At 46.7% G+C, this 13,290-nt stretch overlaps 1 protein-coding gene across 1 annotated transcript; it reads right to left on the minus strand.

The window, feature by feature from the left end:
* Positions 1 to 2,602: 2,602 nt before the first annotated feature.
* On the minus strand, positions 2,603 to 3,467 carry LOC119362966 (LOB domain-containing protein 1-like). Its single transcript, XM_037628282.1, has one exon. The coding sequence runs from the start codon at positions 3,430 to 3,432 to the stop codon at positions 2,785 to 2,787; it is 648 nt and encodes a 215-aa protein (XP_037484179.1). The 5' UTR covers positions 3,433 to 3,467; the 3' UTR covers positions 2,603 to 2,784.
* Between the last annotated feature and the right edge of the window lie 9,823 nt (positions 3,468 to 13,290).

The raw sequence follows: 13,290 nt of genomic DNA on the forward strand, positions 1-13,290 counted from the left end.
GGCTGGGGATTCCCCAGGATCCCCTCATTATTCCTGTAAACCTTGCTACTATCTAAAAAATTGTTGGTTTACCGCTCAAAAAAAATTGACATCATGTGGGGGATTCTTGACAGTCCAAACTGTTCAAGTCGGAATAGGAGAGACCGTTGGAGGCCCGGTTTTGTCCGGATTATCTGTTCCAGACAAATAGGGTAGAAGTAGGAGGAGCCCATTAGAGATTTCCTTGGATTCTTTGGTTCTTTCTTCAGTTCAGATACATTTGGTTTAAACCTCACGTTGACCCATGATAAGCGCTGGTTTGTTCTTTAAAAGTTCCTCTGTGAGGAGACACTGACCGGCCCCAGTTGACACCCTGGCTAAGTGGCTGGTGATGTTCAGACTTCAGACAGAAAACACTTTGGAAATTTGTGTGAAAAACTTTGACTAAGAGCAGCTCCTTTTCATGCCTGTGGCATCTAGACCATCAGCTGGTTTGGCAAATGGTAAGAAAATAGCCAATGTGTGCGGTGGAGATGTGGCTGAGCAGGGGATTTTGGCTAAAAAGGGCATTTAGTTGTTTACAGTACATCTTCAGCTGTTTTGACATTCCGCACAATATTCCAAGCCGCATACACATTATCGTACTAGCTAATTACTACTGTGTAGTTCTAAAATATAGTTGATCCTCACTAATTTCAATTCTCTCACTATGCAACTATGCCAACTCATCATGTTACCATGCATGAAAAAAGACATATCTTTAATGCAACCATGTCAACCATGCACGAAAAAGTTCCGCCTTTAAAATGCACCATGCATACTACTAAAATTGAATAAATATTTAACAACTATTAAATAATTTATAAATTATATGTACTACATTTTAGTTCCAGTTCTCACATTTATAATCTAAATACTAATGTTTCATACAGCAAAACCTCATTGAAATAATTGTAACTGATTCCCACAGCAACGCACAGGGTGCCATCTCTAATTACTATGGTGTCAGGTCCAACTTCAGTTGTGCCAACCTGTTCCCAGATTCGTGAACCATTGAACGAATTTTGATTTGGTATATTTCTCTACCATCTCAACTATAGATATGCACACATCATGCATGAAATTGTTATTTAAAATACTAAACCATGCCTTTTATTTTGTTTTCGAGAGATGGGTGGGTGCACGAAATGTAGTGTTACAAATATGCATGCAAAGGGACAACGCCGAAAACCGTAGAAAAAGCGTCCACACACACACAACTCAAAAATTGATTCTACTTGTATAGCTTAATTAGGCGGAGATCCTCATGAGTGATGGACACCACATTTCGATAAACTAGTACCCCACATTAGGCGGAGATCCTCAAGAGTTAATAGTAGATGTTTTTTCTCCAAGCCATCGGTGAAAAAAAATCATTGTTGCTCTATAAGAGAACCGACTATGAAATTGTCCATATCACAAGCGGTTTCTTTTACTCTCTCCTTCCATCTATATAGGGCCTAATGCGTTTTTTAAGACCGCCTTTGACTATTGACAAGATTAATAGTACATGACATGCACAATGTAAAAATTATATCATTGAAAGCTCCTTTCACACACGAATTTAACGATGTGCTTTGTGTAAGTTGCATGTCATATATTATTACTTTAATATTTGGTCAAAATTAGCCTCGAAAAACGCATTAGACCCTATATACATGGAAGGAGGGAGTAACTCCTTTGCAATACATTCATAATTGGCTACAATCTAGGCTCGTGGCATCTAACACTAACTAGATTAATAATGCATCGCTTACAAATGTTCGTTCAACCTTATATACCGCCAAATTGTTGCCTCTATGTCGTAAGCCCTAAGTCATGTCTTCCTTTCTCTCATCCTCACACTAATACTAACAATTACCATTTGCTCGTTCAACTCTCTCGGTCAAACTCAAAGACAGATTGATAATGAAGTTGTTTTTTTCTTTCGGAAAAGGATAGTGAAGACGGTTTGAGGAAAAGAACATAGAGAAATGCATCAAGCTTCCTCATCTCATTTTCTGCATACGAAGAAGTCAAGAGAAATAACATAGTTCTTCATCTATAGTACTTGTAATTTACCTTTTTAATTTGAATCAACGAATGCTAGCTTCTTGAGAAACTTCCATCATGTTGTTTGAACGGGAAAAAAAATCATGTTATGGTCTAATTTGTCTGGTTATTTTGGGAGCAAATAAAAGGATGCCGATTCATTAAGTGCTCATAGAACAATATATCAAAATCAAGCTGATATCAAGTTCACCAGATAAAAAGCACTCCACATGACGTATATTAGACAAAACAAAGAATTTCCCATTCACGCTAAGTTAATTTCTCTAATTCATAGTGAAATGGACAATCACTATTACATGGAGTTGTAGAGAACTAAATATACTCTTCTTGAAAATGACATGCATTTGTTCATGATAGAAATGCAATTTGACCTAACATCACACAAGAGAACCAACCACATCCTTCTTCACAACTGCAGAAGAAGGCAAGGATACAAGTTTCCGTCTCGATTAGGACTTCTCAGAACTTGTTGGAACTTCAACATGACGGAATTTTTTATTCTATGTACTAGTAGTATTTTTGCAACAAAACAAAACAAACTCGATCTTCCTCCATCTTGAAACTCCAACAAATTCATCAAGCAGGTCAACCCTTTGGTTAACCCAGTTAAGTAAAATGTAGCACTAGTAATTACACACGAATCATGCGTACGTAGTAGCAGTTGGCCAGTTGAGTGACGAGTGCATCATCCAGTGCGCGCCAGCTTGCGCGCGCTTATGTCCAGAGCGGCACGTCGGCCCAGCCGACGTGCCCGGCCTGCATGATGCCGCCGCCGCCCGCCGCGCCGCCGTTGACGACATAAAGCGCGTCCGCGTGCGCGGAGCCTACACCAGGCGGTGCGGCGAGCTGGGTCTGTGATCCGCCTCCGCCGGTGCAGTAGGCGTCCTGCGGAGGCGTGGCGGCGGCGGTGGCCACCTCGACGCAGAGCAGCGCGACGAGGTGCGCGTGGTGGGCGCGGGCGGCCGCGAGCTCCGCCTGCGCGCGCGCGAGCTGCGCCTTGAGGCCGTCGACCTGCCTCTGGAGCTGGCAGATGGCGCCGGCGCTGCCGTAGACGGGGTCCCGCGCGCGCGCCGCCGCCTCGTACACCATGCTGCTCACTGCGTCCGCGCGCTGCTCCTCGGGCAGGTCCTGCAGGAGCTTGATGATGTTGCTGGCGCCGAAGACGCGGTGCGCGGTGGCGAACTTGTGGGGGTCCGTGGGTGGGAAGTAGGGCGCCAGCACGCAGCGGTCCACGCACCGGCGGCGGAGGATCTTGCACGCCGCGCACGGGCTCATCACCACCGCCGCCCCCGTCGCCATTGCCGGCGGCGACGTCGGGGTCGGTGAGGAGTGCAACGGCGCCGTGTCGCCCGACGACTCCATGTTCGATCGGTTCGCGCGAGCTCGATTCACTTGGAGCTGAGCTGAGCTAGCTGGTTGCGGAATTCTGTCGCCGTTGGTGCGGTGTATATATAGGGTGTCGATCGGTGTGGGGAAGCTAGGAGTAGAAGCTAGGTGTAGTTGCGGAAAGTGCATTTGATGGCCGATCGAGCTGCACGGAGCCCTTTATTTTTTTTCGTGGAAAATACATTTTCTACACTTCAAAAATAGTTATTTTACACAACTTTAAAAAAAAATCTGAGAAAGAATAGAAGCTAGGTGTAGTTGTGGTTTTTAGGAGGGTCTGTATTAGGAGTTCTTGACAAAGTAATTTGCTATTTCTCGGTGGATTAGATTGAACATCTTTGAGCTTTGCACATCTCTAAATAAATATTCCCTTTGTGTAAAAAATAATACCATTTTGAGACGGAGGAAGTAGATAATTCTAATTTTGGACCACCTATTAATAACGAGTAGACGGTTTGAACTAGATTTTGGAAAAAACGCGAGTTGGTAGTGTTTCTTTTGCGGAAAGGAGTAAACAAAATTCACCGGAAGTACAAAGTACCTCAAACAAACTAAAAATTACATTGCACCAGATTTGAAAATTTTGACAACTTTGCACTTTAATTTTGTTCTATATTTTCAGAGAATTTTAAGATTCCTATTTACCACATAGCAAGTAAGAAATCCTACCATACCAGCAGTAACCCAACATAGCGAGTTGGGGAGGACACTTTTCCCCTAGGGTTCTCTAGGGTCTACCCTGTCCTCCGACGACGCCGCCGGAGTCCACATCGACCGGCCGCTGTTTTCCTACCCGAGCCTCGTGCGCGTGGGGTGATCTACAGGGCGCCGCTCGGGGCCAGGTTTTACATGGAGGTTCCAGCTGTAATGGAGGGGGCGAAGGAAGTGGCGAAGGAGATGCAATCGGGAGAAGTAGGGAGGCAAGAAGGAGGATCGGGCAGTGATATGGGCGCAAACCGGGGTGGTGGGGGATCGGAGGGAATTCAGGCGAACATGGATGAACCCGATCTGGAGGAAGGAAGCGAGGAGGACTGGGATCGCCATGGCCCAGACCCAACCCTAGAAGATGCGTTCGAGGGCATGAATTTACATTGGGAGGAGGAAGAAGATTTGGATTTATCAGGGGAGGTGGATGATCTGATTAGGGAGGTGCGTTGGTTGGCGCTGTTTAGGGTTCATACTCTCAGGCCTTTTAGCCATGCCGCTCTACTGAACTCCATGAGGAACGCATGGGCTTGTGCGCAAGGGGTGACCTTCAACATCAAGGGGCCGAATCTATTCCTAGCACAATTCCACTGTCTTGGCGACTGGAAGCGGGTGATGAAAGGAGGCCCCTGGCAGTTTCGAAGAGATCCAGTGGTTATGGTGGAGTATGATGGATTTACAAATGTAGCTGAATATGCTCTTGAGATGTATCCTTTGTGGGCAAGAATTAAGGGGTTGCCGGATGGTTTAACAAGGAAGAAAGAGCTCGCGGAGAAAGTGGCTAAGAAAGTTGGAAGTCCACCGTTTACTGTAATTGTGAATGAGGGAAGAATTAATCCCTCAAGTCATCTCCGGGTGCGTGTTTTTGTCAATGTTAATATGCCGCTGGTGAGATTTGTGCCCATCACGCTCAAGGAGAGGAAGAAATACTCGGTTAGCTACGAGAAGTTGCCGGACTTCTGTTTTTATTGTGGTTGCATGGGCCATGTGGTGGAGGAGTGTGGTGACGGTATTCATGCTCCTACTAATTGTGAATGGGGTGATTAGCTGCACTGGTCGAATGAACCGGCGGGAGGAGGTGCAAGAGGAGGTAGAGGAGGGGGAGGTAGGTCAGGCGCAGGAAGGGGAAGTGGGTCTTTCAATGGCCCCTCCCGGGGAGGTAGAAGTGGAGAAGGAGGGAGAGGGGACAGAGGAGGCAGAACAGGTGTTGGGCGAGGTAGCGATGCGGGTGAGAGCTACCGTGGCATGGAGGATATGGACACATCACATGGTGAGATGGGGGCTAGGGGAGGAGATGCAAGGGTTGTCCGTAAAAGGCTTGTTAGTGATGATGGTACAATCAATGTCAGAGGGCAGGCTATACCGAACATAGCCGGTAAGGTATCCAATACAGTGCTACTGCTTGAAAGTGGAGGAGGGGATGGTTCTCAGGGTGTGAGTCTGCCAAATGCCACCCCCGGGAAAGTACCTATTGTCAAGCGAAGGAAGCAAGGCGAAGGTGAAGATGGAGTTGACAAAATCCTGTCAAACGAGGCGGCGTCCGTGCGGGAGGATCGCCGGGCCCAATGAATATCTTAAGTTGGAACTGCCGGGGAGCGGGGAATACCCGGACAGTTCGAGAACTTGCGACTCTTTGCCAGTCGCATTCCCCCACTCTGGTCTTCTTATGTGAGACGAGGCAAAAAGAAGAAAAGATGAGAAGACTAAGGGGTCGTTTGGGTTTGAAAGGATTTTTTGGTGTGGATAGTAGTGGTTTGAGTGGTGGTTTGGCACTGTTTTGGCATGAATCATATGATGTACAAGTGTTGGACAAGAATGAACGGTATATTGATGCATTAGTTCGAGTCCACCGTGATGCTGCACAATGGAGAGTAACATGCATATATGGAGAGCCGAGAATTGAGAATAGACCGCTCATGTGGGCAACGCTACAGAATCTGAAAAATGTTAGTGACTTGCCATGGCTAGCCATCGGTGATTTTAACGAGGCTATGTGGGATTTTGAGCATATGTCTGCCACGCCAAAGCCACCAGCCCAGATGGTGGCCTTCCGAGATGCTTTGGAGATTTGTGTGTCGGAAATATGCCCTAGAGGCAATAATAAAATGGTTATTATTATATTTCTTTGTTCATGATAATTGTCTATTGTTCATGCTATAATTGTGTTATCCGGAAATCGTAATACATGTGTGAATACATAGACCACAACACGTCCCTAGTGAGCCTCTAGTTGACTAGCTCGTTGATCAAACGATAGTCATGGTTTCCTGACTATGGACATTGGATGTCATTGATAACGGGATCACATCATTAGGAGAATGATGTGATGGACAAGACCCAATCCTAAGCTTAGCTCAAAGATCGTGTAGTTCGTTAGCTGTAGCTTTTCTGAATGTCAAGTATCATTTCCTTAGACCACGAGATTGTGCAACTCCCGGATACCGTAAGAGTGCCTTGGGTGTGTCAAACGTCACAACGTAACTGGGTGACTATAAAGGTACATTACAGGTATCTCCGAAAGTGTCTGTTGGGTTGGCACAAATCGAGACTGGGATTTGTCACTCCGTATGACGGAGAGGTATCTCTGGGCCCACTCGGTAAGGCATCATCATAATGAGCTCAATGTGATCAAGTGGTTGATCACGGGATCATGCATTACGGTACAAGTAAAGTGACTTGCCGGTAACGAGACTGAACAAGGTATTGGGATACCGACGATCGAGTCTCGGGCAAGTAACATACCGATTGACAAAGGGAATTGTATACGGATTGATTGAATCCTCGACATCGTGGTTCATCCGATGAGATCATCGTGGAGCATGTGGGAGCCAACATGGGTATCCAGATCCTGCTGTTGGTTATTGACCGGAGAGGCTTCTTGGTCATGTCTGCATGTCTCCTGAACCCGTAGGGTCTACACACTTAAGGTTCGGTGACGCTAGGGTTGTAGAGATATTAGCACACGGTAACCCGAAAGTTTTTCGGAGTCCCGGATGAGATCCCGGACGTCACGAGGAGTTCCGGAATGGTTCGAAGGTAAAGATTTATATATAGGAAGTCTAGTTTCGGCCATCGGGAAGGTTTCTGGGGTCACCAGTATTGTATCGGGACCACCGGAAGGGTCCCGGGGGTCCACCGGGTGGGGCCACCTATCCCGGAGGGCCCCATGGGCTGAAGTGGGAGGGGAACCAGCCCCTAGTGGGCTGGTGCGCCCCCCCCTTGGGCCTCCCCCTGCGCCTAGGGTTAGAAATGTTGGGGAACGTAGCAGAAATTCAAAATTTTCTACGCATCACCAAGATCAATCTATGGAGTAATCTAGCAACGAGGGGAAGGAGAGTGCATCTACATACCCTTGTAGATCGCTAAGCGGAAGCGTTCAAGTGAACGGGGTTGATGGAGTCGTACTCGTCATGATCCAAATCACCGATGATCCTAGTGCCGAACGGACGGCACCTTCGCGTTCAACACACGTACAGCCCGATGACGTCTCCTACGCCTTGATCCAGCAAGGGGAGAAGGAGAGGTTGGGGAAGACTCCATCCAGCAGTAGCACGACGGCGTGGTGGTGGTGGAGGAGCGTGGCAATCCTGCAGGGCTTCGCCAAGCACCGCGGGAGAGGAGGAGGGAGAGAGGCAGGGCTGCGCCATGGAGAGGTCAAAACTCATGTATTGGCAGCCCCAAAGTCCTCAAGTATATATAGGGGAGAGGGAGGGGGTGCGCCCCCTTTAGGGTTTCCACCCCAAGGGGTGCGGCAGCCCCAAACCCATCTAGGGTGGCGGCCAAAGGGGGGAAGAGGGGGAAACTTGCCCCCCAAGCTAGGTGGGGCGCCCCTCCCAAACCCTAGGCGCCTTGGGCCCTTGTGGGGGGGGGGGGCACCAGCCCACCTGGGGCTGGTCCCCTCCCACACTTGGCCCATGCATCCCTCCGGGGCTGGTGGCCCCACTTGGTGGACCACCGGGACCCTCCCGGGGGTCCCGGTACATTACTGATAAAACCCGAAACTTTTCCGGCGACCAAAACAGGACTTCCCATATATAATTCTTTACCTCCGGACCATTCCGGAACTCCTCGTAACATCCGGGATCTCATACGATACTCCGAACAACATTCGGTAACCACATACAAACTTCCTTTATAACCCTAGCGTCATCAAACCTTAAGTGTGTAGACCCTACGGGTTCGGGAACCATGCAGACATGACCGAGACGTTCTCCAGTCAATAACCAACAGCGGGATCTGGATACCCATGTTGGCTCCCACATGCTCCATGATGATCTCATCGGACGAACCACGATGTCAAGGACTTAATCAATCCCGTACACAATTCCCTTTGTCTAGCGGTACGATACTTGCCCGAGATTCGATCGTCGGTATCCCGATACCTTGTTCAATCTCATTACCGGCAAGTCTCTTTACTCGTTCCGTAACACATCATCCCGTGATCAACTCCTTGATCACATTGTACACATTATGATGATGTCCTACCGAGTGGGCCCAGAGGTACCTCTCCGTTTACACGGAGTGACAAATCCCAGTCTCGATTCGTGCCAACCCAACAGACACTTTCGGAGATACCTGTAGTGTACCTTTATAGCCACCCAGTTACGTTGTGACGTTTGGCACACCCAAAGCACTCCTATGGTATCCGGGAGTTGCACAATATCATGGTCTAAGGAAATGATACTTGACATTAGAAAAGCTTTAGCATACGAACTACATGATCTTTGTGCTAGGCTTAGGATTGGGTCTTGTCCATCACATCATTCTCCTAATGATGTGATCCTGTTATCAACGACATCCTATGTACATGGTTAGGAAACCGTAACCATCTATTGATCAACGAGCTAGTCAACTAGAGGCTTACTAGGGACATGGTGTTGTCTATGTATCCACACATGTATCTGAGTTTCCTATCAATACAATTCTAGCATGGATAATAAACAATTATCATGAACAAGGAAATATAATAATAACCAATTTATTATTGCCTCTAGGGCATATTTCCAACAAGAAACCCTAGGGGTGGGGGCGCCACCCTTGCCTTGGGAACTGTTATGTTGTTATGCTGCTCGTGCAATCAAAACTTAGAATAGAAGAAAAAGAGTTCCCTCGGGACCCATCCTCTACTCCTTTGCTTGTTTGACTATCATGAGAAGAATTCCATTCCAAGAAGTCAAATAACAAGAAAAAGAAACGAGGTCAAGATCCGTTGTTACCAGTACCGACGAAATGGAGAGGTCGGCCTTCTATATTACCTAGTCGCCCGTTACGATATTCCTTTACGAGAATAGCCTACTTTCGCTTCTAAAGTGCCTTTTTTTCAACAACTCAATAGAACTTTTTTCTTTTTTAATATTATGTTATTTGCACTTTGGATTTTCCTCTCTCGCTCCTGGACTCTTGTTTAGCTTGTTACAGTTTAAGATACCACATTCAGGTGCATTCGTTATGGTTAGAGCTAATCAACCTCTAGCTTTGAAGGATAATCATATGTTTTCCACTGTGAGGTAGAGATGGAGGGACGCCCTCGGGGGGAGGGCCATTACACTGTTAGGTTTCCTAACATAGGACTGAGCATGTCTCAAGGGAGTGAGACATGCACTAACAAGCCTTGTGAGGGGCAAGGCACCCCCTTGGCCGCCGCCCCCCCTAGGAGATTGGATCTCCTAGGGCCGGCGCCCCCTAGGCACCCTATATATAGTGGGGGGGAGGGAGGGCTGTGCACCCAAGCCCCTGGCCTCTCCCTCTCCCTCCCGTGACACTCATCCGTCTCCCAGCGCTTGGCGAAGCCCTGCCGAGATTACCGTTACTTCCACCACCACGCCGTCGTGCTGCTGAATCTTCATCAACCTCTCCTTTCCCCTTGCTGGATCAAGTTGGAGGAGACGTCTTCCCAACCGTACGTGTGTTGAACGCGGAGGTGTTGTCCGTTCAGCACTTGGTCATCGGTGATTTGAATCACGTCGAGTACGACTCCATCAACCCCGTTCTCTTGAACGCTTCCGCTCGTGATCTACAAGGGTATGTAGATGCACTCCTCTTTCCCTCGTTGCTAGATGACTCCATAGATTGATCTTGGTGATGTGTAGAAAATTTTAAAATTCTGTTACGTTCCCCAACAGTGGCATCATGAGCTAGGTCTATGCGTAGTTACTATGCACGAGTAGAACACAAAGCAGTTGTGGGCGTCGAAATTGTCAATTATCTTGCCGTTACTAGTCTTATCTTGATTCGGCGACATTGTGGGATGAAGCGGCCCAGACCAACCTTACATGTACGCTTACGTGAGACCGGTTCCACCGACTGACATGCACTAGTTGCATAAGGTGGCTGGCGGGTGTCTGTCTCTCCCACTTTAGTCGGATCGGATTGATGAACAGGGTCCTTATGAAGGGTAAATAGAAATTGGCAATTCACGTTGTGGTTTTGGCGTAGGTAAGAAACGTTCTTGCTAGAAACCTATAGCAGCCACGTAAAAACTTGCAACAACAATTAGAGGACGTCTAACTTGTTTTTGCAGCAAGTGTTTTGTGATGTGATATGGCCAAAGGATGTGATGAATGATATATGTAATGTATGAGATAATCATGTTCTTGTAATAGGAATCACGACTTGCATGTCGATGAGTATGACAACCGGCAGGAGCCATAGGAGTTGTCTTTATTTATTTATGACCTGCGTGTCAACATAAACGTCATGTAATTACTTTACTTTATTGCTAAAGCGTTAGCCATAGTAGTAGAAGTAATAGATGACGAGACAACTCCAAGAAGACACGATGATGGAGATCATGATGATGGATATCATGATGATGGAGATCATGATGATGGAGATCATGGTGTCATGCCGGTGACAACGATGATCATGGAGCCCCGAAGATGGAGATCAAAGGAGCAAATGATACTGGCCATATCATGTCACTATTTGATTGCATGTGATGTTTATCATGTTTTACATCTTATTTGCTTAGAACGACGGTAGCTTAAATAAGATGATCCCTCGTAATAATTTCAAGAAAGTGTCCCCCCTAACTGTGCACCGTTGCGAAGGTTCGTTGTTTCGAAGCACCACATGATGATCGGGTGTGATAGATTCTAATGTTCGAATAAAACGGGTGTAAGCCAGATTTACACACGCAATACACTTAGGTTGACTTGACGAGCCTAGCATGTACAGACATGGCCTCGAAACACGGAAGACCGAAAGATCGAGCATGAGTCGTATAGAAGATACGATCAACATGAAGATGTTCACCGATGTTGGCTAGTCCGTCTCACGTGATGATCAGACACGGCCTAGTTGACTCGGATCATGTTTCACTTAGATGACTAGAGGGATGTCTATCTGAGTGAGAGTTCATTGAATAATTTGATTAGATGAACTTAATTATCATGAACTTAGTCTAAAATCTTTACAATATGTCTTGTAGATCAAATGGCCCACGTTGTCCTCAACTTCAACGCGTTCCTAGAGAAAACCAAGCTGAAAGACGATGGCATCAACTATACGGACTGGGTCAGGAACCTGAGGATCATCCTCATAGCTGCCAAGAAAGATTATGTCCTAGAAGCACCGCTAGGTGACGCACCCGTCCCACAGAACCAAGACGTTATGAACGCTTGGCAGACACGTGCTCATGATTACTCCCTCGTTCAGTGCGGCATGATTTACAGCTTAGAACCGGGGCTCCAAAAGCGTTTTGAGAGACACAGAGCATATGAGATGTTCGAAGAGCTGAAAATGGTTTTCCAAGCTCATGCCCGGGTCGAGAGATATGAAGTCTCCGACAAGTTCTTCAGCTGTAAGATGGAGGAAAATAGTTCTGTCAGTGAGCACATACTCAAAATGTCTGGGTTGCATAACCGCTTGACTCAGCTGGGAGTTAATCTCCTGGATGACACGGTCATTGACAGAATCCTTCAGTCGCTTCCACCAAGCTACACGAGCTTTGTGATGAACTTCAATATGCAGGGGATGGAAAAGACCATTCCTGAGGTATATTCAATGCTGAAATCAGCAGAGGTAGAAGTCAAAAAGGAACATCAAGTGTTGATGGTGAATAAAACCACTAAGTTCAAGAAAGGCAAGGGTAAGAAGAACTTCAAGAAGGATGGCAAGGGAGTTGCCGCGCCCGGTAAGCAAGATGCCGGGAAGAAGCCAAAGAATGGACCCAAGCCCGAGACTGAGTGCTTTTATTGCAAGGGAAGTGGTCACTAGAAGTGGAACTGCCCCAAATACTTAGCGGACAAGAAGGCCGGCATCACGAAAGGTATATGTGACATACATGTAATTGATGTGTACCTTACCAGTACTCGTAGTAGCTCCTGGGTATTTGATACCGGTGCGGTTGCTCACATTTGTAACTCAAAGCAGGAGCTGCGGAATAAGCGGAGACTGGCGAAGGACGAGGTGACGATGCGCGTCGGGAATGGTTCCAAGGTCGATCTGATCGCCGTCGGCACGCTGCCTCTACGTTTACCTACGGGATTAGTTTTAAACCTCAATAATTGTTATTTAGTGCCAGCATTGAGCATGAACATTGTATCAGGATCTCGTTTAATTTGAGATGGCTACTCATTTAAATTCGAGAATAATGGTTGTTCTATTTATATGAGAGATATGTTTTATGGTCATGCTCCAATGGTGAATGGTTTATTCTTAATGAATCTCGAGCGTAATGCTACACATATTCATAGTGTGAATACCAAAAGATGTAAGGTTGATAATGATAGTCCCACATACTCGTGGCACTGCCGCCTTGGTCACATAGGTGTCAAACGCATGAAGAAGCTCCATGCAGATGGACTTTTAGAGTCTCTTGATTACGAATCATTTGACACGTGCGAACCATGCCTCATGGGTAAAATGACCAAGACTCCATTCTCAGGAACAATGGAACGAGCAACTAACTTATTGGAAATCATACATACTGATGTGTGCGGTCCAATGAGTGTCGAGGCTCGCGGTGGCTATCGTTATGTTCTCACCCTCACTAATGACTTGAGTAGATATGGGTATGTCTACTTAATGAAACACAAGTCTGAGACCTTTGAAAAGTTCAAGGAATTTCAGAGTGAGGTTGAGAATCAACGTGACAAGAAAATCAAGTTCTTGCAATCAGATCGTGGG

Source organism: Triticum dicoccoides, chromosome 1A (genome assembly GCF_002162155.2).
Source record: "Triticum dicoccoides isolate Atlit2015 ecotype Zavitan chromosome 1A, WEW_v2.0, whole genome shotgun sequence".
Lineage (NCBI taxonomy): Eukaryota > Viridiplantae > Streptophyta > Magnoliopsida > Poales > Poaceae > Triticum > Triticum dicoccoides.

Coding starts and splice junctions, on each gene's coding strand:
- LOC119362966 (XM_037628282.1), bottom strand. CDS start 3,432: ATGGAGTCGTCGGGCGACACGGCGCCGTTGCACTCCTCACCGACCCCG.